The following is a 26,576-nucleotide window of genomic DNA, read 5'->3' on the forward strand; positions in this document are numbered from 1 at the left end:
GAAACCTGGCCCCACCTTATCATGCGAATTCCTGAGGTCAGATGGCCCAGAATGTGAGTGGGCGTTAAGGCGTCTGGGAAGGGATCTCAAAACTGGATTATAGATGGCAGAGAGTTGGTGTCGTAAACCCCGCCTCTGTTCAAAGATGGTCGCTCACAGTGGACATAGATGGCTTCTTTCACTCCTCTTTCAAACCATCTGTCCTCTCTGTCCAAAATGTGAACATTGGCATCCTCGAAAGAGTGTCCTTTATCCTTAAGATGCAGATGGACTGCTGAGTCTTGTCCTGTGGAGGTGGCTCTTCTGTGTTGTGCCATGCGCTTGTGAAGTGGCTGTTTGGTCTCTCCAATGTAGAGGTCTGAGCATTCCTCGCTGCACTGTACAGCATACACCACATTGTTAAGTTTGTGTTTTGGCGTTTTGTCTTTCGGGTGAACCAGTTTCTGTCTGAGCGTGTTGCTGGGTCAAAAGAGTGTCCTTTATCCTTAAGATGCATTTATCCTTAAGATGCATCTTAAAGAGTGTCCTTTATCCTTAAGATGCATCTTAAGGTCAAAGGTCACTCTTTCGAGGATGCCAATGTTCACATTTTGGACAGAGAGGACAGATGGTTTGAAAGAGGAGTGAAAGAAGCATCTATGTCCACTGTGAGCGACCATCTTTGAACAGAGGCGGGGGTTTACGACACCAACTCTCTGCCATCTATAATCCAGTTTTGAGATCCCTTCCCAGATGCCTTAACGCCCACTCACATCCTGGACCATCTGACCTCAGGAATTCGCATGATAAGGTGGGGCCAGGTTTCACAATGAACACACCCGAAACTCTGGCTGATTGTGACCCACACCCAGTTTCACATCTTGGCTCAGGCGATTAGAGGATCATCAGGGGTCCTTTTGTCCCTCTGTGGGGGGAAACTCCCACTAGGTTTATATCTGGGACTCTCCACCATTTGACCTTAGAACTGAAGAAGCTTCTCGGATGAGAGGTGAAACGTCTTCAAGCAACTTAAAGAAGTCCAGACGCTTTTCTTTGCAAGCTCCTTTGACTACGATGACCTGGATGACTGAGAACCTTCACAGACTTTATCCATCACACATTCCTAAGCAAATTCAATCTACAAAAATGTATTTATTTGTATTTATTTATTTTACTAATTTTTAAACATTTAAAATAGAATTAACCAGTACTCTCAATATTTGGGTTAAATTAAATGAATAAAGAGAAGGTTCATATATGTTTGAGGGGTTTGCCACATATTAATGTATAGTTTCACATGAACTGTGCTGTTTTGAGGTATTTGTGTTTGTGTGGCTAATGGTTCGCCCCCATCATGTAATATTTTTATTGACATTGTGTATGTGTGTGTGTGTGTGTGTGTGTATGTGTCTAACACCTGGCTGTGACTATATGTGGCCCTGTCAAGAAAGTGCAGCGACAGCCTTCAGCTGTCTGCTTTCACCGACTTCTGTGGATACATACCATTATTGCTTTTTCCAACAGTATTTTAATGCAAATTCATGTCTTCCTGCAGTAACTGTATCCTTCATTCAAGCTGAAAACATGTTTAAAAAAAAAAAAAATTTCAAATCATATCCACAAAGGTTCAGGAAACACAAATGATATACTCTAGCTATTTGCTTCTGGGTTTAACACAAAGTAATACATCCTTGTGTTAGTAAAGGATGGGCTAAGAAAGCAAAGAAAATTGATTGGACAGAATAGAAAAATAGACTCACAGTTGAGATATAATGATGCTGCAACCATGTGACAAAACCAAGTGTCAAGAGGTTAAACGGCATCCAAACTGGAAGATTTAAATGTGAAGTAGCTTGATCCTTACTTACTTAAACCTTAATTAGGTGCAGCCTCATTAAGGTTTAAGTAAGCTTAATCTTCAGTGAGTGTAACTTTTTTCTTGTAGTTTATTCAGATACAGTTCATAGTAATATATGGTAGGCTTAGTGCACCATGGATGCTTTTATTTTCAATGCAAAGCACCAAGAATTTCATTATTAACATGCCACATGGCAAGTGTCACAAGGCTTTGCATATAGCATTTTAAAATATTACATATTCATCTGTTACTCATCACTTTCTAATCATCTCGATTGTTGATGCTTCGTGCCATCCTTTCCAGTGTTGTCAGATCAAATAATGTCAAAGAACCCCAATGTTCTAACTCCAGGATGGGAACATTTTTCAAAAACACTTATCAAAGACTTTTAAGTAACAAAAAAAAGATACAAAGCTACCTTAATGCAAGAAAGGGCAGGGGGCAATACCAAGTTCAAAGTTTGTACAAAGTTGCAAACACTTAAACTTGTGACTATTTTAGCTACAGCAAAAACCATAGTTACATGTTACCAGCAGGCAGAGGTGGGTAGTAACTAATTACCTTTCCTCAGTTACATTTACTTGAGTAACCTTTTGTAAAACAATTACTTTTAGGAGTAGTTTTACTTTTTACTTTTACTTGAGTAATATTATTATAAATCGCTACTCTTACTTGAGAAAAATTGCTGGCTACTCTAGTCAGTGTGAGTAACTTCACTGAATGAATGATAAACAAGTTTAAACCAAAAATGAATGAGACACAGACACAAACCTACAGTTTGTGTCAAAGCGACACTTGTTGTTTGTACATAAAGTTTGTTGATTTAATTCTATTCTATCTGCTGAGCCTGTTGTGCCATTTGGAGATCAAATCAATTAACACCATATATTGTCACTGGGAGTACTTTACCCAATTTTAATATATGTGTGTGTGTGTGTGTGTGTGTGTTTTATATTGAACAAAAATTGATTTGGAAAAGTGTTTCTTCTGCTTAGATGTATTATTTTGTAATCATGTTATTTATATGTAGCGAAGTTGGGCTAAACTTTATATTTTTGTCTGTCTGATTGTCTCATTTTTGAACATTAAATCAGATGTTATGATCAGTTACTCAGTACTCAAGCAGCCCTTTTTTACTAAATACTTCTTTACTCTTACTTGAGCCATTTTCTACTTTTACTTGAGCAAAACTATGTTGAGGTAGTGCTACTAAAGAATACAATTTTTGGCTCCTCTACCTCTGCCAGCAGGTAAGGTAGGCTGCCCTGTAAAGAGAGTTCACAGGTGTAGCGTCACCAAACTTCGTCACCCAATCAGAAGTCAGCTGGGTGTGACGCGAAATAACCAGGCGAGATTCAGCGCTGTTTGTTGAGACCGCGTAAAATGTTTGTAGCCTACTGCACACGGAAAGCAACCCGTTATTTCCTAAAACTACAAGTGCTGAGGAAGTTTATTGATAGTACGAACTTCTACTGGCTTGTTATTAGTTTCTGAAGGGAAAATTCGCTGTAAGCTAACAAATGTATTCTTAAGTTCACCGGCGTTGCTGAAGCTTGCTAGCTAACTGATTAACTTCAAGGTCACGTTTTTACAGAACGACTAAATGTTGTAAAGCATGTTTTTTCCTGGTCTATTTGTTGCAAGTATGCTATTTAATGTTCTCTGTACTCTGCCAAAGAACGTGTGAAAGATGGGGCGGGAGAAGGACGCTAAAGAAGACGAGAAGGCCAAGCACAAAGCGACGAAACTGAAAAGACTGAGTGACAGTGAACGCGCAGGAGCTGGGGGAGATAACATCAAGAAGAGGTGAGTGTTGCGCGTGTCTGCTGGAAAGCTATATATACACACATGTATATGACAGGCACAGTTTAGCGAACACTTTATCATTATTCCATCATGAGAGACTGAGGGGCCATTATCAAATCAGCTCCCCGAGCCACCGTGTCCTGATTGCAGCTCCCTGATGATATATGCATGTGACCTGACTGAAGCACGTCCAACATCTGTTCAGCGTCGACACAGGGACCAGATCAAAGCTGTTTTTCGCAGGGAGCTTTGCCTTTCATGTTGTAGAATGTGGAGACAAATTAATTTGGATTAAAAAATGTTAATGAATAAGTTGAGCCATATGGCAGTATGGGTGCCGCTAAATGGGGGGAAACAGTGTTACTGGAAGACTGCTGTACTGGCTGAGCTGTCACGCAGGCTGATGCCATTGAGTGCATGCATTAATTTCACTGTGTACAGTGGGTACTCCATCTTCATATGAATAAATTAATTTACTTTGATATCTGATGCGTTTATTAGCATGCATATGTGAGCAGACAAATGAATGTGGAGTGATCTGTCATTGGCTTGTGTAATTGATGAGAGCAGAGAGATGAATAGACACCTGAAAGCGGCACTGGCAGCAGAGCAGACGGCTTTCTGTGACAGCTAGCCTCATGTTATTTCATGGCACACTGACTGAATTACTGATAAAGGATCAACTTATCCTTCTCAGGTACAAGACTCGGGGAACTAATTTTCCTGAGCAAGTGGCTCCTGCTTTAACTGGCGAACTGCCTCATTCAGATGCTGAGGATTTGTAATTTAAAAAAGAGAGGAGTAATTACAGCTCAGTTTCATTTGGCATTCTGCTCTGAAGGTTGGAAAGGTCACAACTCAAAAAAAAGCAGGCTCAGGGCTGTGGGAGGCTCCTCTGGGACACTGCTTGTCTGATTGGTGGCATTTTGTAGTGTTGTCTGTCTAGAATAATCGTATCTCGGCGTGGACACGAGTCTAACATCATCCTAATATGCCCTCAAGCCTTCACTTGATAACAGCATAGCTCTAACTGTCTGTTAATGCAGTGCTTCTCTGACTTGTCTTGTTTCAAAGACGGCATCATTAACAGCATTTTTCTTTTCCTTTCGTCTGTCATGGCATCCCGATGAACAGCCCAAATCCAACTAAAGCCACGGAGAACATGGATAAAAGAAAATCTCATAAAAAGGTAATTTTTAAAAAGCGGCCTATCAGCCACTGAAATGTGACCCAGTGGGGAGGGATCATTCGTGTCCGCCTATAACTCATGCATATTCCACATGAACATGAACAAATCCCACTCCATTGTCTAACTCAGTGGTTCCCAAACTTTTTTTGCTGAGCCCCCCTTTGTTTTACAAGAAAAATATTGAATCAAGAATGTGGGATACTGTCCGTGATTTGAACAGCCCAGCGCTGCTCCCGACGAAGGGAAAAGCAATTCTGCAGGGGAGACCTACCTCGGCACTTGTGCAGGTGAAGCCAAAGGGAAGATTTGCTTCACCATATTTTCTAGACTTTGGCTTAGAATGAAGTTGGTTTGGAAACATATTCAGCGATGCTTCATCTCCTGCTTTGCGTTTGTGTGGGCGCCCCGTGCTAGCAGTGTCCAAGCGTTTAGTTTTTTTTCTCCTTGGCATACGGGGGTGGGCCCCACACTTTGGGAAGGTCTGGTCTAACTGTTTGCATATTAATAATAGTACTTTGTATTACAGTGTGTAACATAACCCGATGCTATCCGGTCGTTAAGTGATGACGTGACGAATCCTATTTCCGGGTCTAAAGTAGTCTGCGTTTAATATGGCTTTTGTGTTGTTAACATGTTTAATGTTTTGTATTTTCTTCTATTTGATCTCAAAAAGCTCCTAAAACAGTCAGTGATCCCTGTTGACCTCCCTCGGCTTTTATTACCGCTAATCATTTATTTAAGCTCAGTTTTTAAAACCTTAGGATGTAACTACAGCCCAGCCCATGCAGCAGTATATGAATGACTAACCTCGTATTGTGGATGGATTATCTCAGTTGTTCTCCTGGCTGAAGTTTGGTCCTTTTACAGCATCCTGCCATGCGATTACATTTGTTCCTGACCACCGAGAACACTCACGTTAACTTTTATCCAGTGGAAAAAAGTTAGCTTGTTTATATTATGCTAACATAGCTGTGTCGCTAGCGGTCACGTAGCACATCATTATATATCAGCTAGCCCAACTTCAGTAACCCTACAAACGTCACTGCTGTTTAGTTTTCTGTCTTCATTTATGCTGGAAGTGATAACAGAGCTGTACATTTTAATTTGTTTCCAAAACCCCGCAGTCAGGACATGCTATATTGTATTTAGATAGAAGCTAGCGAGCTAACTCCCTGCTAACTTCTAACTCCGTTAAATGTCATAAATTCCGTTTTCATGGATGCCTGGATGTTAAACTCAATTGTTACACCTGGTAGAGCAGAACGCTGATCATTTTATTAAAGATGAAAGACTTTAGACAGTTTTTTAACTCTCAGTAATGCCACAGTGATCGTTTGATATATGGACCTGCAGCGGAGTTTAGGCCCAGACACGGCTAGTGATGTCAGACTGAACGACCGGATAGATTTAAACACACTAGCATCCCCAGGCTTCTACCTTTCTACCTATAAAACCCGAGAGCAGTCAAATGGTGGAAGTGGAAGCTAAATTGGCTAGTCATTCATATGTATATTGGGTCGTTACCTAGGAATTCTGGAGGGAGGGGAGTGGGGGTGAGTGATTGAGGGGGTGGGGGAGCTGCTAAAAGCGGTGAGCTTCCTTTTGTGTTTCATCTTGATGCATTCTCAATCATCCAGGGAAACAAATCTCCAAAAGTCACCAACTTGGAGTGTTTCAGTTTGCCATCTTGGGGAGAAATCAACACACATGGGTGTAGGTCCTTTGTTGCTGACATTTATTGATAAAAACAGTACAAAAAACCAACCATTTGTACACATATTTACAAATAATTCAACATTGTCAGCAATCACTCACAATCCTGGCACTGCCTCTGGTGTACGGACCTCCTCTCCAAGGAAAGAAAATGCAGAGAAGACTCACCACTCAGCAGGCCTTGGAAATGATCCTGACGGAAGTCGACCCCTGTGACTCGGATGGAGAAGACCTAGCAGTTCAGCCGGATTCGGACTCAGAGCTGTCTGATCAGTCTTCCGGTTAGTTTCATTTCATGTTATTTCCTTTTTCATTTCAAACAAGTAAGTGGATGTAGTTAGTAAGTAAGATATTTCAGACATTATTCTGATACAGAGGAGGAGATACTGGAATTATAATTAGTATCTATGCATGCATTTGTGATTTTGTTTGACCTTCCCATTTTGCTCACAATTTGAATTTGTTCACACTGCAGATGAGGAGACTGCTTCTCCACCGAAAAAGAGAGCTTGTTTGGGGACTGAGACAGCGAAAGATGGCACAGTGTGGCGTGAAGAACATGTGGGGACCTGTCTCCCTTTCACCCCAATAGAAGCGTACGCTGCAGATGGAGAGCCAACGGCTAAGGCCAGGAGAAGTATCTCGAGTCGCCTTCAGAGCTTCCTGTGTTTCGTCACTCTTGACATGCTTCGTAGCATTCAAGAATGGACTATTCAACATGCACAGCAAACGGAGCATGTTCATTGGTTCATGGACCTCCCTGAACTAATGGCATTTATTGCAATTGTGATCTTGCGGGGGGTTTGCAGGCTTCCATCGGTAAATGACTGCTGGTCAGCAAACCTGGGAAACCCACAGATAATTGGAATTATGGCACGAAACCGCTTCCAAAACATCATGCAACACCTACGCTTTGATGACAAGTCCACCCGCTGTGATCGAGCAAAGACTGACAAGTTTGCTGCAGATCGCAACAGATCGCAATGAATTCACCACTCAGGTATGTTGCAGGTCTTTTGTGGTTCTATGTTTATGTGTTTCATTGTGTGTAAAAGTGCTATGGAAATAACAATTTATCTTATTTCTTAGGTGTTTTCAACCTCTGCTGCCACGCTGACGGCGTATGCGGCCAAACGGAAGAAGACAGTCTATATTCTTAGCAGCATGCACAGCGTGGTTCACCAAACACTGTCACCCTTTACAACAAAACAAAGTGTGGCGTGGATGTGATTGACCAGATGGTTCTGGAGTACACTGTCCGCAAAGGAACACGGCGCTGGCCAGTCGCCGTGTTTTATAACATGATTGACATGGCAGCACTGAATGCACATGTGCTGTATCAAGCATGCACCGGGACGAAGGAAAGACGGGTGGACTTCCTGGTGGCGCTTGCAACAGAGTTGGCTCACTCTCATGTAGCTGCGAAGAAGGCAAGAAAAGATCAGTTGCTTCGGGCAGAACCCTCCACACCGAGCCCTGGAAAAAGAGCCACGTGTCAGGTCAAACACAAATGCAAGATAAATCAGGCCACTGTGCGATGTGTTCACTGCTACAGGTACACATGTGGTAAATGCAGACTACAGGTACCATGGCAGTGCCAGGATTGTGAGTGATTGCTGACAATGTTGAATTATTTGTAAATATGTGTACAAATGGTTGGTTTTTTGTACTGTTTTTATCAATAAATGTCAGCAACAAAGGACCTACACCCATGTGTGTTGATTTCTCCCCAAGATGGCAAACTGAAACACTCCAAGTTGGTGACTTTTGGAGATTTGTTTCCCTGGATGATTGAGAATGCATCAAGATGAAACACAAAAGGAAGCTCACCGCTTTTAGCAGCTCCCCCACCCCCTCAATCACTCACCCCCACTCCCCTCCCTCCAGAATTCCTAGGTAACGACCCAATATACATATGAATGACTCCAGCATTTGACTGACTGCTCTCCGGCTTTTAAAGGTAGAAATGCAAAATGATGACTCCGCGGGGGTCTAAGGTAGAAAACCAAAATGACTGCTCTCCGGGGGTCTAAGTGTTGGACTGTAGATATTGTTTCATTGTAAGGAATCTTGATTATTCTCGGAAAAAGTTGCTATTTAAGAAAAGCCCAAGCTTGTAACCTTGAGGTGCAGCACTGTTACAGAGATGTGAAAGAAATGAGTCGCACTTTTTTTTTTTTTTTTTTTTTTTTTAACACTTCTGGTGCTTTGCGTAAGATCAAGGTCCAGCTGTCTGTCCTTGAGCTTTAATCTATGTTATTCCCTTAGGTCAAGACACCAAAGATGGAGAATGTTGAATCATCCAGCAGCATCAGGTAGGGTAAAAGTCCTGCTACCAGCACTGGATTACTGTTGAAATGCTGAGATAATAATCTCACTAAGCTTTGGTGTAACTGTGCCAGAGTTTTCCTTTTTTTTTCTTCTCCCTCCCGAGGTGATGAAAAATTAATTCTTGTGTTTTGATGTTCAGGGTTCCTGGACAGAAGCATTCCCATTTTCTACAGTGTGTTATGTTGTCTTTCAGAAAATTAATTTTACTGTGCACTGACGACAAATATCTTTGGCTTGTCTGCAGTGAAATAAATGAGACTGCATAGTTTGAGTAGTTGGATGCTCAGCGGGGTGTTGCCAGGATGGCAGGCTGTGGCCGAAGGCCCGCTGCGTCAAATCTGTTTCACAGCAGTGTTTCCATAGAGTTGTTAATGGATTATTTCCCAGATGTGGATTTAGCCCAACCCAATGTTCTGAGTGACATTTCAAAGGAGATGTCATATGGAAAAACGTTTTGTGAAATTCTGGCTTTTAATGTTTCCCTTTAGGGTTTTTTTTTCTCCCCCCACAAAGGCTCAGGTGGTAACTGTGCTAGTTGAGTGGGTTTCGTGCAGAGAGCAAAGTTAAGGCCTTGCAGCAGAGTTAGTGAAGAAACATAAGGCTATTAGAACCACAGACCGTAAATGTCAGTGCACACAGAGACCCAACCTCCTTTTTATAGCTTTTTATGGATTTTGCTCAGTAGTGCAGTATACCACAAAAATATAACCGTTTCTACTAGCGCGACGTTTTTTTCCTTTCATTGAGCAGTTGAACTGAACATCTTGACCTCGGTACTCTTACGTTTGCAAAGTTTGACTGAAAAGAGAACAGAACGACAGATAAAGCGTTTTCCTTTCATCGTCTTTTTCCAAAGTGAGCATATTACACGTTACATTAAAAATCCCTCACTTCCTCCATAAAGCCTTACACAGAGTGAACCTTCACTAACTAATCTATTCAGCTCGGCTGCATTTGGCTCAAATCCTTCTCTTCCTTCTCATGACTTCATGTTAAGCGATGTTTCGGCTGTGAGCAGGTGGGAAAAAATCTTTGGGAATGATGTCTTGTTTTTATTTTTGTGATTTTAATATTGTTAAAATGTAGGAAAAGCTCATACATCATCTCTGCTTCAATGCCTGGCTTCCTTCTGACTCATAATAGCCAATCATTAAATTCACTAATTTTTAGTGCAACAATGAAAATGACTGTAGTGTCTGATTAAAGACGTGATGGACCATAAAGGTCAGTAATGACATATAAAGGTGTCTTATTGTCTACAGCGTGTACAACAACTGAAACGTCCATCCATCCAGCCATTCGCTTCCGCTTATCCTTTTCAGGGTCGCAGGGGGCGCTGGAGCCTATCCCAGCTGTCATAGGGCAAGAGGCGGGGTACACCCTGGACAGGTCGCCAGTCTGTCGCAGGGCCAACACACAGGGACAGACAACCATTCACACTCACATTCATTCGAACATTCACACCTAGTGACAATTTGGATTATCCAATTAACCTATCCCCACAAGCTGCATGTCTTTGGACGGTGGGAGGAAGCCGGAGTACCCGGAGGGAACCCACGCAAACACGGGGAGAACATGCAAACTCCACACAGAAAGACCCCGGCCTGGTGTTGGAATTGAACTCAGGACCTTCTTGCTGTGCGGCAACAGTGCTAACCACCGTGCCACCGTGCTGCCCACACAACTGAAACGTTACTGTAGAAATTAGCTTTGCAAATATGCCTAAAGTGTTCCAGTGATGTAGCTTCTGATTTGTCAAAGTAGCTACAATAACACAACTTATCATAGTAAGACTCACTAATACTAATGATGATAATTACTGGTTGTGTTCTGTTTCAGTGTTTCTGAAACTCACAACAGTGTGATAGGTTGTCAGGCACAGAGTCCACTTTTCTGTCACATGTTGTGAGCTGTGTGGATTCTCTCCAAGTACTTGGCATTCCCACAGTCCAAAGACGTTAGCTTGGGTTAATTGATTCTATATTTGTTTTATTCTGTGGGGTATACTGGTACTTTATTCTAATTGTATTGTAAAACAGATATCTTTGTTTTTCTGCCTGAGTTCATACAGTATTGGGTGCAGTGACCGGATGGAGTCATAGACCTGAGAACCCCAGGAATAGCTCATTACCTTCAATCTGAAAGCATCAGGGTCCTGCTGTAGCAGAAAGAACATTATCCTGATAAATGCACAGTGAATAGTTGCTACTATAGTGCCTTGTAATTTGGATCAGTAAGCCAATTTGGCAATTATGTGCTACGCTGCTTTACATTTTCCACATTTTGTTCATTTCCAGAATGTTGTGGGAGGAAAAGGAGAAAACTAATTTTTATTAGCAGCAGTGACTGTAATTTGTTGATTTCTTAATTTGGGCCATTTCTCTACCCATCAAATCTTCACTCTGCAGGGAAATCCAGGCTTGCACTTGTGTAATTACTCCTTTTTTTTCTCTCCTTTTTAAAATCTCTAAACGCTGTCATTATGTCATTATCATTACTGTCGATAATTTTACTCAATTACCACAATTATGCTTGATTTCTTATGGTCAGTGAGTCATCACGGTGTGCTTAAAGATTTTCTTTCTACGCCAAACAGGAGGGCAGCAGTGAAAAATAAGGCATCAAGCTTTTATTCTGCATGTTAACTTTATTAAGTTGATACAAAACCATCTACTCAAGTGAGATTAAAAATGAATAAAATATAGAACACTTGATAAGAATTCAGAAATGTGTTAGTCTAAGTCTTAAAAAACTAAAATAAGGTCCGACTTGGGTCCAAAAAAATTAAAATTAAAAATTGTGAATTAAATTTTGAAGGCTTGCTGTTAAGACTAGAGCTGCATTTTGGAATGAGTATTTTAATAATTATGCTAATATGTCAGCAGAAATGTGTAACTCTGATGCTACAGAGTGGATACATTTGTAGCTAAAACTGTTCATTTTGTCGTTCAGTGAATCTGTGAAACAGGAACTACAGGATGATGCTTTTACAGCAAAGAAGAAAGGAGTGAAAAGGAAAAGAATTAAAGATGACCCCAAAGAAGGCACCAGTGATTCTGCCAATTCACCCACGTAAGTCTGACCAGGTCTAGAAAAAATCCTTGTGTGTCCTTCTTCATGTAGGATCACTTTTACTGAAAGCTGCTGCAGAAAAATGTACCTTTCATGAGTAATTCACTTAGTTTTGTATGCAAGCCATTAGTTTCTTTCATTCCCATGTTGCATGCAGCCTGAAGAAGAAGAAAAAGCAACGTCATCTCGAAGAAGAAGGTGATGGAGTGGCTCAGACAAAGACGTCAAAGAAGAGAACACAAAAGGTAAACTTCTGTCTCCATCGGGGTAATCTTGCACCTACAACAAGTTCAGCACGAGAAACATGGTTCATGGTGAGTTTTTTTCTCTCTTCTGCACAGATGGTAAAGAAGGAGGAAGAAGAGCAGGCTGTGTCAAAAAAAAGTAAGAAGACAAAGGAGGAGATTGAAGAAGCAAGACAGCTGAAGATCAAAAAGAAGGAGGAGGAGGAGCAGAATCGCTGGAGATGGTTGTGGAGTGCTCTTTTCATCTGGACACTCTTCCCACCCACACATACAAACACAAAGTGCAATTTTAACTTTCACTGATGCGTCTGTACTTTTTTATCATCTTGGTTTTTGTCAGGTGGGAGGAAGAGAAGTATGAAGATGGGGTGAAATGGAAGTTCTTGGAACACAAAGGACCCTACTTTCCCCCTGAGTACCAGCCTTTACCTGACAATGTTCACTTCTACTATAATGGTCAGTTGAGTGTGTGATTGAAACAAGGGTGACGGGTACAGGAGCTCTACTTTTGTGTCTTACAGATACTGTTGAGACAGTGTTAAATGATTTTACAAGTTAGATGCACTTCAGTGTAGGCTTCTCTGCTTCTATACAGCGCAGTCAGACATTACCGACATCATTTACTGATACGTCTGCCTCACTCTAAAAGCCAGAATCAGCTCATGTACGAAAAGCCTTGTGTAGGTCTCATTTATGGAGAGCGTTACAGTTGTCCTAGAAAAATTATGAATAAATAATTATACAAGAATTTCATTTTATGCCAATAATTTACGTCATGATTGTCTGTATTCCTAATCTAGGATTACCAGTTATGTATCAAATCAATAAAATGTAAGAGTGAGTTCAATCTTAGACAGAAAAAAGGTTCAGTGTCGATTCAAGAGGCTGTGATGGATAGTCTGTTAATGTTTCTTCAGAAGCTTTTAAAAAGGTTTATTAAACTTTCTTTAAGAAAGATTTTAGACTGATTATCAAACCTTCATGAGTGTCCTTCCAGAGCCAAGGCCAAAGCTCCATCCTCTTTAGTTTAAGTGCTGCTCTGGTCACGGCTTAGTTTTGTAGAAGAGCAGTCCTTTCCAAGAAACATCATCAGTTGCTGTTGGAAAAAAAAATAATGAAATGTTACATTGCAGTTCTGAAAGGTATTCATGCAGTCCTGTGAAATTTTCTTTATGCAATACAGATATTTAAACCCCTCACATTCACACACCCAGACTTCAGGCCTGCATCAAGATCACGTGTAGAAATGAACATGGCTCTCACACTGATACAAAAAAGGAATCCCTCCCTGCTCATGAATAACCTCCACTGCCTGTGATATCCATGTATGGCTTCCAGATATTCACAAAGTGCCGTTGTTTGCCCATGGCAATGTATGAATCTGTGATTTCCTTCTTCCAGAGTCCCATGGAGGCTGCATCCATACTTGTCCAGCATAGTGCAGTGGCTCCTCAGGCTCGAAGCAGTCCATAGTCCAGTGATTTAGTCTGCTTTATCAGTACACAGTTTAGCCTTTAAGGGGATTTTAACCTTAAACACTTCAGACAAACACTTGGTGACATCTTTCCAGAATTCCTGAATTTTAGGACATTCCCATAGACAATGGAGAAGAGTTCCTTTTTCTGTATTTCGTACAAATGTCCAGAATGTCATTGGACATATGATGGAGCCTGACGGGTGTTATATAGGTTCTTATGAGCCATTTATATTGCAAAAGTTTAAAGTGTGTGTTTGTTTGTTCAGGTTACTTTATAAAGTTGCTTCAGCTCATTGGGCATAAAGGTGCAGCCACACAGTTTCGCTCGGGATGAGGTCTGAGCTTGGACTGTAATTTTAAGACAATCTTGTGAACGCTAGCGTACACACATCCTGACTTTGTTTGCTCACACAGAAGACATAGCCGCACGCTATTGGGCCTTTAGGATTCAAGACGTGTTTGAAGCTGGATACTGATTGATGGCTGTAATTGTTTTTGCTTTGTTTAGCAGTCCAGCTGCAAACGGGGTCCTACGGGGACTTGGTTTGATCTGTTAATTCCTGCACGTGCATGTTTTTAAAGGTTGGTCCTAGCAGTGGACTTGAATGTAGATCACTGTCCTTGCCTCTAATCCTACCTCCCTCTATCCACGGGCTAGTCTGACAGCCTGGAGGAGCTAAGGTGGGGGTGGTACTGGGTGGTGGATCTTCAGAGGACCCCGAGCTCCCAAAGGCTTGTGTTCTTGACTAGTACGGCTCGATAAACGTATAGTTCTGACAATAAGGCTTGGTTGGTTTAATGCTGTTAAAAATGATCTCAGTGTAAGTGATGCTGCTTGTGTGCAGGTAAAAAGGTAAAGCTGAGCCTGGCGGCAGAAGAGGTGGCGGTGTTCTTTGCCCAGATGCTGGATCATGAGTACACCACCAAGAAGGTGTTCCGCGAGAATTTCTTTAAAGATTGGAGAAAGGTAAAGCCAAATGCATCATGGAAGTTGGAGTAAGTTACCTTTAGGTGTGATTATGAGTTTAAAATGTGCTGCAGTAGACTGGTGGCTCCAAAGCCAGCTGGGGTTGGTGTCACCACATCTGCAAACTTTGTCTTCATGTAACAGTTTTGCAAAAGTTGCGTATGTTCAAGCCTTTTGTTAGAGTGAGTGCATCATAAATAGATTGTATGTGTGTAAATACAGGACGAGTGTGACTGGTACATGCTCGCTGGTGTCTGTCAGGGTGTCCTCTGCATGGAAAAAAACACCGTGCCAAGCCCCTAGGCATATCATGCAGAATTAATTTTGCGCTGCTTAGTGCTCAATGCACTTGAAAATACGATTTATGTGAAGGCATTGATATGCTAATCCAGACAACTAGCTCTCCTGCATATGAACAAATCCAATTAAACTGTTTTATTATAGCCGGAAAAAACTCTCCTCGGTCCACTGCCCTCAGTGCCCGCCCACTGTCGGGTGTCATTCATGCTTAGACACGCAGGCTGACTGCCTGCCCACGCTGTCAGTGTTCCTGGAGGTGTGTGTGTGGTTATGTGTAGGTCTCTATTTGCATCTCATCTTCTATGACGGTAGATAACAAAACTGGGCTGTATCAGTTTGATGGATGAGAGTCATTTCCTTTATTCCTAAAGTTTGTGCCCATGATGGATTGTGTGTGTGTGTGTGTGTGTGTGTGTGTGTGAGTGTGTGAAACATTTAACCATTTTGTGTGCATTTCAAATTACGGTCAGTATTTTTGTGTGATTATTACTGCACTGTTTATAAAAAGCACCTCTGTGGCAGTAAGTGACAACTTATTAATACACTTGATCATTAATTATTATTAGCAATATGTCATGAAATACAGATTCTTTCCCTACAGCTAGACAGCACATTGAAAGCCACTGATGATATTTCAGCATCACAACAGCTTAGAGCTGCAGCTGAAACAGAGTTGCTTTGCCCTGTTGGTCACCTCTGATATGACCTCTGGTGACCCCTTGTGAAACAACTTTTGGCAATTAAAGTTGAAACTCAGCTGCTCCGCCTGGCCTGTCAGGATTCTTTATTTAGCCTGCTTAGCAGTGACCTTACAGTGTTCACACTCATAGCTACTGTAGTTCTGGGAGTGATGTGTTGTTAAAAGTGCTAAATACTGGAAAGCTGTAACATTTTCTTATGTTTCTGTGATGCAAAACTGCAGCTTTGACTGTCCCCACTTTTTAAATGGCTTGTTAGGAGAAAGTACTGTAGCCTTTTATGACAGCACCAGTTGTTTTTTTTGACTCTGCTTCACCTCCGTAAAAATGAGTAATTAAAGGAAAGGTCGGTGATCTGTTTGAATCCTCCTCATCTAGTTTTTCTTTTGTTTGTTTTTAATGATGCATTATTGCGTTAATTTGTTATATGAATAGACAAATGTTATGCACTCTGTTTTCATAGCTGGTCAGTAGGGCTGTCACGATTACGTCGACTATTAAAATCGTCGACGACTGATTTAATAGTCGACGCGTCGTTTGAAGCTTTGTAAGATCACAAAAGACGCAGGAATAAGTAGCAGGATTTAAGAGTGTAATAACGGACTGAAACAGAAGATGGCAGCATTGCATGTACAAGGATGCCAGCTGCCGTTAAACTCAGAAGAAGAAGCTGTGTCCCAGAATTCATAGCGCGGCCCAGCTCAGTTTCCAACAATGGCGGCAGCTAGTTAGTTTTAATATTACTCTTATTATTCTTTCTGGGTCACAAAATAAACGTTTAACATATTTTCAGGTAAGAATGTAGCTGTGTAAACCTCAAATATCTGCTCAGTTTATCAAGACACCACATATTTTCAAAAGCGCGCCGACGTTTTCGGAGATGTCTGTTACCCACTAGCTCAATAGCTAACCGGGGGCTAGGCTCACTAGAGCCGTCAGAACACCGGACTCCCAGCAAATCGTTTTCAAACCCACCGCCGTCTTTTGCTACTCAGGTTAAACATGATATATGAGTCACTTAGATAAATTAAAAATGTTATTGTTTGGCTTTTTTTAGTATTTTATTTGTTCCTGAGTAAATCGGTTTGTCTGAGATTAAAGTTATAGTTTTTACACAGCTGAATAAACGTCAAGCAGACAGCTGATTATCAGAAGTGTGAGATGCTGGACTATATACTATCATGTCTTTATTTTTAGTTAGCACATACCGTAAACACTTAAAGCTGTAAGCTAATGATAGTTATATAAGAGCAGATGCTGCTGGTGCAATAAGCTGTACGTTTTACGTCCAATGGATGCTGATCTGATTAGTCGACTAATCACAAAAATAATCGGTGAATGGTCGACTCAAAATAATCGTTTGTGGCAGCCCTACTGGTCAGTGAATATAACAAAGCAATGCTCTGTACAGAACTCTTAAGAGCTTCTTCTGCTGACTTTATCACAACACCGTCTTTGACCCCTTCCTCATTTCTTATTTTTTTTTGCATATTTGTCACACTGACATGTTTCTGTTTTTATTAAAGCTACATTCTAAATATAAAATTTAGCTTTTAAATGAGTTCATCTATTCAGGTGATGAAAAAACTATCCCAACCTGCCTGGCCTAATGTGATTAAGTTACGGCCCCTTAAACCTAATAACACAGTTAGTGATGATTTCATTTATTAAAGGCAGAAAAGCCCAAACCTAATCTGAAACTGCTTGTGGCACCGTTGGCAGCGAGAACTGCAATCAAGGGTCTAACTGTCAGTCTTGGTGTGGAGGAATTTTGGCTCTTTTTTGCAGAATTGTTTTAATTCAGCCACAGTGGAAGGTGTTTGAGCACGAGTGCCAAGAGAATCCTAACCAGCCTAACGTCCGGACTTTGGCTAGGACACTTCAAAACATTCAGTATTTTATTTTTGAGCCGTTTTGCTGTTATGTTTCCAATCATCGTCCTGCTGACTGTGTCTTTGGTTTTGGGCATGATGTGTTGCTATGTATTTTTAAACACGTCTGGCAGTAATCTGCAGTGGGTGTGGTCAGTGAGACTGAACTCAGCTTTCCAAAATTGTGGTTAATCAGATTTAACAGGTGGGTGTTCGTCTTCACAAGAAACGGGTAGGTGTGGATAGTTTTTTTTTCTCCTTTCATCAGCTAAATAATATAAAAAGTGCAGTTTTTAATTGCTCAGATTATCTTTCTCTGATATTTGTTTGATCTGAAATGTGTGAGAAACTAAATGGATAAATGGAGGTTGTTATAATTTTTACAGCAGTGTAATTGCTGTTTGCATCACTGGAGGCGAAGACACACGATCAGTTTCTGCAGTTATTCTATCATCACTTTAATTGGAACCATTTACATCATGTTAATTTTTTCCTGTAAATATAAAAATAAAGAATAATGCTCACTACAACTTCCAGATTGTTTTGGTTAATAGCTTGCGTGTTCTTTTTGTTGCTGCTGATATTCTCAGACTTGAAATGAGACTGTATGCCTCAACACACTTTGTGCTTGTGTAGGAAATGACCCATGAGGAGAGGTCACTGATTCAAGATCTTGATAAGTGTGACTTTGGAGAAATCCATGCCATGCATAAAGCCAAAACAGAGGCAAGGAAAAATATGTCCAAGGAGGAGAAACAGGTAAAGCTCGCGTTCCCTTCTTTGTATTTGTATGCTGCTGTCTTCATAATGTGTAGCGTAATAACTGGAGTAAGTCCAGAGGAGCACCCTGTCCGTTTCTGAGGTAACGCGATCTGTATCTGAAATCTTTTTGTAGGCTTTGAAAGAGGCAAACCAGAAGATAGTGGATGAATACGGCTACTGCCTTCTGGACCACCACAAAGAACGCATTGGCAATTTTAAGATTGAGCCTCCGGGGTTATTCCGAGGTAGAGGCGAGCATCCCAAGCAAGGCATGCTGAAGAAGAGGATCCAACCAGAGGACGTCATCATCAATTGCAGCAAGTGAGAGTGTGATTGTGAAATCAGTGTATAGTTGAGTACAGCTTTAGTTTCAGTCCCCTCCGTGTGCCCTTGTGGCTCAATGCAGAGCAGTGACATTTTCACTCAAAGAAACAAGTTCTTAATACACAAACTGTTTAAATGTGTAGAATCACAGGCTTGTTTTGTTTTTTCTGACAGTGTTCAAATCAACATGACTAATATTATTTTTTTTGTTACTTTTTTTTAGGCTTAAATCTGTATTTGAGCTGTGCATCAGTGCTGGTCATTTACATACTGTATTGCACTTGTTCTTGCTCTGGCAGAGAATGTCGTATCCCCGCACCACCCGCTGGGCACCACTGGAAGGAAGTTCGACACGATAACACCGTGACATGGCTCGTCAGCTGGACTGAAAACATCCAGGGCTCCAATAAGTACATCATGCTTAATGCCAACTCAAAACTGAAGGTGAGCTATCTGTTGCATAATGGGGGGGATGCACATACAAGTGGGTACAAAGAAACATGCTGTCAGAGCTGCAGACTTTGGGTTCAACAAAGTTCAGACTACTTTGGCAGCACAGTTCTCAAACTGGTTTTGGAAAAAACTAGTATCTCAGATTATTAGAATATTGTTAGATTTGTCTGCCAGTCCACAGGTGGTGGTCCCCATCTTTAAGAAAGGGGACCGGAGGGTGTGTTCCAACTACAGGGGGATCACACTCCTCAGCCTCCCTGGGAAAGTCTATGCCAGGGTGCTGGAAAGGAGAGTTCGTCCGTTAGTCGAACCTCGGATACATGAGGAACAATGCGGTTTTCGTCCTGGTCGCGGAACACTGGACCAGCTCTTTATCCTCTCCAGGATACTTGAGGGTGCATGGGAGTTTGCCCAACCAGTCTACATGTGTTTTGTGGACTTGGATAAGGCATTCGACCGTGTCCCTCGGGGTGTCCTGTGGGAGGTGTTGCGGGAATATGGGGTGTCTGGCCCATTGCTACGGGCCATTCGATCCCTATACAACCGTTGCAAGAGCTTGGTTCGCATTGCCGGCAATAAGTCGGACTCGTTCCCGGTGGGTGATGGGCTCCGCCAGGGCTGCCCTTTGTCTCCGGTTCTGTTCATAATTTTTATGGACAGGATTTCTAGGCGCAGCCAAGTGGCGGAGGGCTTTCGCTTTGGTGGCCTCAGAATCTCATCTCTGATTTTTGCAGATGATGTGGTTCTGTTGGCTTCATCGGGTGAGGGCCTCCAGCTCGCACTGGAGCGGTTCGCAGCCGAGTGTGAAGCAGCGGGAATGAGGATCAGCACCTCCAAATCTGAGGCCATGGTTCTCAGCCGGAAAAGGGTGGAGTGCCCACTCCGGGTCGGGGATGAGTTCCTGCCACAAGTGGAGGAGTTCAAGTATCTCGGGGTCTTGTTCGCGAGTGATGGGAGAAGGGAGCCGGAGATCGACAGACGGATTGGGGCTGCAGCTGCAGTAATGCGGACGCTGCACCGGTCCGTCGTGGTGAAGAGGGAGCTGAGTGTAAAAGCGAAGCTCTCAATTTACCGGTCGATCTACGTCCCTACCCTCACCTATGGCCACGAGCTGTGGGTAGTGACCGAAAGAACGAGATCGCGGATACAAGCGGCAGAAATGAGCTTCCTCCGAAGGGTGGCTGGCCTCTCCCTTAGAGATAGGGTGAGAAGTTCGGCCATCCGGGAGGGGCTCAGAGTAGAGCAGCTGCTGCTCCACATCGAAAGGAGCCAGCTGAGGTGGTTCGGGCATCTGACAAGGATGCCCCCTGGGCGCCTCCTGGGTGAGGTGTTCCAGGCATGTCCCACCGGGAGGAGGCCCCGGGGCAGACCCAGGACACGCTGGAGAGATTATATCTCTCGGCTGGCCTGGGAACGCCTTGGTATTCCCCCGGATAAGCTGGAGGAGGTGGCTGGGGAGAGGGAGGTCTGGGCCTCTTTGCTTAGGCTGCTGCCCCCGCGACCCGGCCCCGGACAAAGCGGATGAAGATGGATGGATGGATGGATGTTAGATTTGTATTGTTGATTGTCATTTATGCTTAGAAATATTTACTTATATACTAAGATCAATTCATACATTTAAAATACAGAAACATCCAACTTCTGAAGCATGTGTTCAGTCACTGGTTGATGATTCTTTACCATAAATGACTTCATTGTGTGCCGCATGGAGCCGATCGGCTTGCTGCTTCACTGTTATTGGCTGCTTTGATAACAGCCTTTAACTTGCCTGTTTCTCATTTTCTTTTCTGACTAAATGATAAATTCTCTATCGGCCTCAGGTCGTCTGAGTTATCTGGTCTATCAAGTACAGCAGTAACACCGCTGGTGTGTCACTGCATCAAACTAAACTGAGATAAGCAGGATCAACATAATATTTCATTTTCTCAAACTTGAAATTTTTTTCACAAGCTGTAAGTCAGATTAAAATGACAAAGGCTTGAATCATTTCACTTTACATGTAATGGACATGATATAAATAAAATTTTGAGATGCATTAGTCAAAGTGCTTCAGTTCTGATATTGTCCTAGCTCGCATTATGCCATTTTAAATAGAAAATAATAAATAAGTATAAAGATATTTTGCTGTGTGTTTCGCTCATCTTCTACTGTTGTTCATGTGGTGAGCAAACACTTAGCCACTGTCCTTCAAAGATAACTTGATAAATGTTGGAATTCATCATTCAGAACATTCAAGCTTTGTTTGATCTGTCACCAAACATCTCTCTATTCATTCTGTGGACTCCTTCAACCAACATTGTGAATGCTTTAATCCCACTTTAAAAATATGAAATGTAACAGAAGCGTCCCGTTTCCAAAGGATTTACTTTTTCTTTCCCTCTTGAACGTAAGAAGCAAAACCAAACCGACTGGAAAAGCAAAAAAGCAGAACTTCAAAACACCATTTTCATCATCACCAAAAACTGCATGTGCACCAAACGTTTGATATAGAATATTTAAAGTGAAACTCCTAAGAACCTGTTTACAAGTCATGGGTGGAACTACATGTGAAATAAGTTGTGGCTTCAAAGTGAGTAGAACTGATAAGTTTCTTCATTTGAACTAGTTTGATTCTGCAGACTGCAAGTTTGGGGAAAAAATGAAAAAGAAGTTTGTAGAATTAGCTGCTCGTGCAACATCCTCCTCCAGGCTAGAGGCTGGCTGTAAAATTAGACGAACTGTTGTGCTGCAGAGTTGCGTAGTAAGTAAATCAAGAATCAAAACCTTACAGAAAGAATGCAGGGGAATGCAAATAACATTATAACCAAGTTATAATAAAATAAATAATTTGAATGGTTTGCATTTTGTCAGTTCAGCTCCAGATCTGCCAACTGACAAATGGTTGTTGTCCTGCTTCTGATATTATTCACAGAGCTGATTTAAATGAAACGTTAGCATAAACACAGCACAGATTTACAAACAAATCACAAACCTGGACACTTTTACACATTATGTTGAGCTATAATGCATAAAATGTATATTCTTAAACAAAATTCGTAATTACTTTTGCACAGCATGTCTTTTATCCCGCCTTCCTTCTCTCGCCCCGCCCCTCCCTGAGCCGGAGGTTTCTTCCTGTTAAAAGGGAGTTTTTCCTTCCCACTGTCGCCAAAGTGCTGCTCATAGAGGTCATATGATTGTTGGGTTTTCTCTGTATTATTGTAGGGTCTACTGTACAATATAAAGCGCCTTGAGGCGACTGTTGTTGTGATTTGGCGCTGTGTAAATACATTGAATTGAATTTGATAATCCAATATGAGTAAACCTTTGCAACATGTTGTTGTTCTGTGCTCTGTTTGCTGACTCGTCTTCCTTTCCATCTTTCATGCATAAAGGTTAAGTTATTCCGCAGTTCTCCGTGACTGTATCGGCACGTTGACTGATGGAGGGTTTAATTTTATGTAGATAGCAATAAATAACCAGAAGCAAACAGCAGACACAGAATGTTGTCTTATAGTGGAAGATCCTGTGTTAGTGATTGTTTCAGGGCTTTTAAAGGAAAACCACTTTTTCATCATTTTATTTTATAATTGTCATCACCTGTCACTTTTGCTTCGTGTTTCCGTTTCATGTTTAGTCTTTTCTCTCTTCCTGCTTATCTTGCCTTTCTTTCTTGCAGGGAGAGAAGGATTGGGAGAAATATGAGGTTGCTCGGAAACTGAAATCACGCGTGGATGACATCCGTTACCAGTACCTCCAGGATCTAAAGTCCAAACAGATGGTTACACGTCAGAGAGCTGTGGCGCTGTATTTCATAGACAAGGTTTGGGTTGCACAACTGATATTACAAATTGTTACATGTTCACACAGCACAACTAGAAAGAAACTTTCACACGTGAGCTTCTCTGATATCTGTCCACACGGCCTCTGTCGTAGCTTTGCTTGTGATGTTTGCATGAATGTCGAGAAAAACTGACGACTGCAGTGGCCGTGTAAATAGGCTGGAGCAAAGTGAAGATATTGGAAATCAATTCAGTATGTCTTGATTGCCTTTTCTGTTTTCCAACATAGTTGGATGAAAATCTTTTGCAAAGTAAATGGATTACATGTAGCCATTTTCTTCCAGAGACTTCAAGCTAATTATCTCAGTCTGTATGAAGTGAAATGATGGATTGAGGACATGATTGCTTTTGGCTCATGCCAGAAACTGTTTCAGTTGCCATTTTTGTCTTTCGTTTGTCACGAAGGTCTTTTTATTAGTACGTGTATATATTTTAACGGTTGTCTGACTCGCATGCGTGCTGTGTACCTTGTGATGGAAAAGCTCGGCGTGTACTTCTGCATCTGTGGTAATCTCTGTATCCTCTGACCCAAAAAGCTGGCCCTGAGAGCTGGCAATGAGAAAGAGGAGGGAGAGACGGCGGACACGGTGGGTTGCTGCTCGCTTCGTGTTGAGCACATCACTCTGCATGAGCAGCTGGATGGCAACGAATGTGTGGTGGAATTTGACTTCCTGGGTAAAGACTGCATTCGTTACTACAACAAGGTTCCTGTCATCAAAAAGGTAAAGGAAGAAATGACATAAACACGTTGGCACTTAAACGGGTGGATGCTAAACAGTGTTCTCATGGGTGCACAGTGGTCAGCGTGATCGCTCTAAGATCACAAATGGAGGCAATTTTTAGCCTGGTTTCTCATTAAGATAATCATGTGAGCATCTTTGCATAAACCTGTACTTGTAACAGACACAACCACACAATGTTGGCAGCTCTTTCCTCTTTGAAATCATGGATGTGTGTGGGGAGCAGCTACACTAATCTCATCATCAGGAGGAGGAACAGGAGGGTATCTTTGTTGATTTGATTTTAAACTGGAGCTTAATCTATCTTAGTTTATAAACTTGTGTGTAGGGAATTTTGAATGAAGGAGAGACGGATGAGCCGCTTTACACACAGCAAACAAACTGCCTGAATGACTTACTGGACTACAGACCCGAGCCAAAACAGAGCCAGCCAGATGTTGTGACAGATACTGTTTTAATACTTTATATGGTCACTAATTATGGTGCTTATGAGTAATATCATTACCTTAACAAGTACATGCACTTGTTAAGTGCACCTGCAGTGATGATTATATTGATTAGAGGTGCTGTTTGTTTCAGTAGCTAACACCCTGGAAACTCTGGGTTTTCTCCTCCAGAGAGAGTCAATTACTGGGGAAAGACTCAGGTTTTCTCCCCTCTGACCTCTGCTTCTACTGCACCTGAACCAGCTGTTTTATTTCGTCATTCATAAAATTGCTATCAAACGGCACAGCAGAGCGAATTCATTTGTAGAAGTTTTAAAACCCCTGTTAGCTGTTAGTTCACTTTTTCCTTGTCTTTTTTGTGTGACTGCTTTTATAGTTTATCAGTACTCAATACAAGGACAGAGATCAGCTTAGAATAAACTTTGTAAGTTTCTAATTGTGTGACTGTGATGCAGCTAACAGCTAATTCCTGCACTGGAATCACTGCCCGTAATAACGTTTCTCTGTAAAGTTGTAGGCGAATCATAAAATCAAACACTGACGTCACACAGATAGAAAAATGACTATTGGGATCCTGGAGATGATGAATAGTATATAATATTTGAGAAAAGTTGAGGAGGAAATCACTTTAAAACAGAACCTAATACATTTTAAAATCACTTTTTAAATACACGATGCAGGAGGTCTGATTGTAATTTGATTACATTTCATGTTGAAATGTGTTCAGATTGAGATTTAGTCCTTGTACAGTTTCTGAAAACTCAACATAGTTTCCACTGAAACTCTAAATCAGAACTGGATCCGCTAACTGTCCAGTTTGGAGTCCACATGCATGATTGTTCCAAAATGGGTCAAGATTACAAACTGAGACTGGATCATACCTGGATCCAGTCTGGCTCCGGGCATTTCCAAGTCTTATCCCATCAGGATCCATTCATAGTGGCTTATTTAAAACGGCTCAGCCTTCGTCCAAAACTGAGCTGAAATGTCTAAAATCTAGCCGATCAACGTGTCGATGGCTCTTTAACAGCCCGGACACTTCTTATTATTTATTTGTTCATTCTGCCCCCCCCCCAGTTAAATGAGAAATAGTCATTTTGAACTCTCGCAGGCTCCCAGTTCTGCTGTCTTACAGCCCTACCAATCAGCTATCAATGAAGTTTGCTATTACATGGTTAAATATTATTAAATATTAAGTGGTTATACTGGAAAACATCCAACATTTCATCCAGTAATGACAAAGATAATGAAATCTTCTGTAGGAACTTGAGATTGTTAAAGATTGTCAGTACATTAAAGTTTACTAAATAATGTTTGAAACTAAATTTTAAATGAATACAATCCTCAGCGCTGAGACATGTTCATATATTTTGATCTGCTTGATTAAAACGGAGGCTCTGCTCTTTATTTACCCGTTGCCATGGTGATTCATCACTGCCTTCGTCCACTCGTGCACATGCTCGGTTCAATTAACTGTGTTTGTTCACTCTAACTCTGCTCAGCTGCTCAGGAACCGAAAACTATTACAGAGATTATCTTAGTCACTCAGCTCGGTTTATTTTTAAACTCAGTTTGTTGAAGATGTTTCCTGGAGCAGCGCCCTGAATCTGCAGTTTGTAAACAGTAACGCTGTTTTGGAAAAGTCTTTACTAATGTAGTTCATGTGAGGCAAATCTGTCCATTCTCAGTAAGACAAGACATCAGCAAAAGCCACTGAGTCCAGTTTATATCATTATAATAATCAAGGTTTTGCCCTTTGGTTTTTGGCACAACTCACTGTGGAGAAGGTCACACGTGTCGATGTGTGCAGAGCCCCAAGCGCAGAGGGAACTGAGATTTGTCCGAGGGATGCAGTTGTGGATTGGATCGCTGTGTTGGTTTAATTTGTCAGGCTGCTTGAGTAGTTCAGTCTGCAGCTCTCGGATCCAGAACCACAGCACGATGCTTACATAAAGTGCTGCTTCTGTCATCTGGACGCTGCACTGATACGCATGTAGTTCTGGGAAATAGATATTGCAAGTTTAAGCTTGTGTTGCCATGTATTTACAGATAAAGGTGTATTCAAACGATTTATTATTGTGCACACATACAAATGCTTTGTTTTCAGGAGGGAAAATAGAAACTGAAGGCAGCAGATAACCTGTACTTTTGCTCCTAGTTCAAAACACTTGGTATTACATTTGCTACAACGTAGCTTAATAGGATCTGTCAGCAGACCTCATTTTTAATGTCACCTCACATGACTATAAGTCCTTTTTTTTTTTTTCGAGCCTTCTTGATGATAAATCAAACAGCTTACTTTCAAAGTCACCAGAGAGCCGTTTTACAATGTAGCGACAAGAAACCTGCTCAGATTGTTTCCAGTTCGCTGTCCTGACACATAACAGGCAACGTTTGTGAGAGAGCACTTTAGTAAAATAACTGAAACTCACTTCTGATTGATTACAGTTAAAAGAAGGTTCATCATGTTTTGTCACAAATGATTGCGAAATTAGTCTCGATGTTTGTTTGCTGGACATTAGTG

At 41.6% G+C, this 26,576-nt stretch overlaps 1 protein-coding gene and 1 long non-coding RNA gene across 6 annotated transcripts in view; both read left to right on the forward strand.

Annotated features, from left to right (window-relative positions):
* The first annotated feature begins 3,171 nt into the window (after positions 1 to 3,171).
* LOC146664485 (DNA topoisomerase I, mitochondrial) overlaps positions 3,172 to 26,576 on the forward strand; it is a 31,531-nt gene continuing 8,126 nt past the window's right edge. The window contains exons 1-14 of one of the 5 annotated variants that reach the window (XM_085411584.1): positions 3,172 to 3,296; positions 3,516 to 3,643; positions 4,778 to 4,832; positions 8,814 to 8,860; positions 11,829 to 11,948; positions 12,106 to 12,193; positions 12,290 to 12,417; positions 12,534 to 12,649; positions 14,516 to 14,637; positions 18,143 to 18,265; positions 18,402 to 18,589; positions 18,892 to 19,036; positions 22,704 to 22,847; positions 23,403 to 23,588. In XM_085411584.1, the coding sequence (XP_085267710.1) occupies positions 3,528 to 3,643; positions 4,778 to 4,832; positions 8,814 to 8,860; positions 11,829 to 11,948; positions 12,106 to 12,193; positions 12,290 to 12,417; positions 12,534 to 12,649; positions 14,516 to 14,637; positions 18,143 to 18,265; positions 18,402 to 18,589; positions 18,892 to 19,036; positions 22,704 to 22,847; positions 23,403 to 23,588 (1,578 nt within the window). In that variant the 5' untranslated portion in view covers positions 3,172 to 3,296; positions 3,516 to 3,527. Of the gene's footprint in view, positions 3,346 to 3,515; positions 3,644 to 4,777; positions 4,833 to 8,813; positions 8,861 to 11,828; positions 11,949 to 12,105; positions 12,194 to 12,289; positions 12,418 to 12,533; positions 12,650 to 14,515; positions 14,638 to 18,142; positions 18,266 to 18,401; positions 18,590 to 18,891; positions 19,037 to 22,703; positions 22,848 to 23,402; positions 23,589 to 26,576 lie in introns of all 5 variants that reach the window. The other 4 variants (XM_085411586.1, XM_085411583.1, XM_085411585.1 and 1 more) reach the window with 4 other exon arrangements.
* LOC146664486 (uncharacterized) lies at positions 5,882 to 8,453 on the forward strand. Its single transcript, XR_014912479.1, has 2 exons — positions 5,882 to 7,545; positions 7,635 to 8,453. It is a non-coding gene; the product is annotated as an uncharacterized LOC146664486 (long non-coding RNA).

Source organism: Rhamphochromis longiceps, linkage group LG7 (genome assembly GCF_057381845.1).
Source record: "Rhamphochromis longiceps isolate RC_006_pf linkage group LG7, R_longiceps_female_GT1.1, whole genome shotgun sequence".
In the NCBI taxonomy this organism is placed as follows: domain Eukaryota; kingdom Metazoa; phylum Chordata; class Actinopteri; order Cichliformes; family Cichlidae; genus Rhamphochromis; species Rhamphochromis longiceps.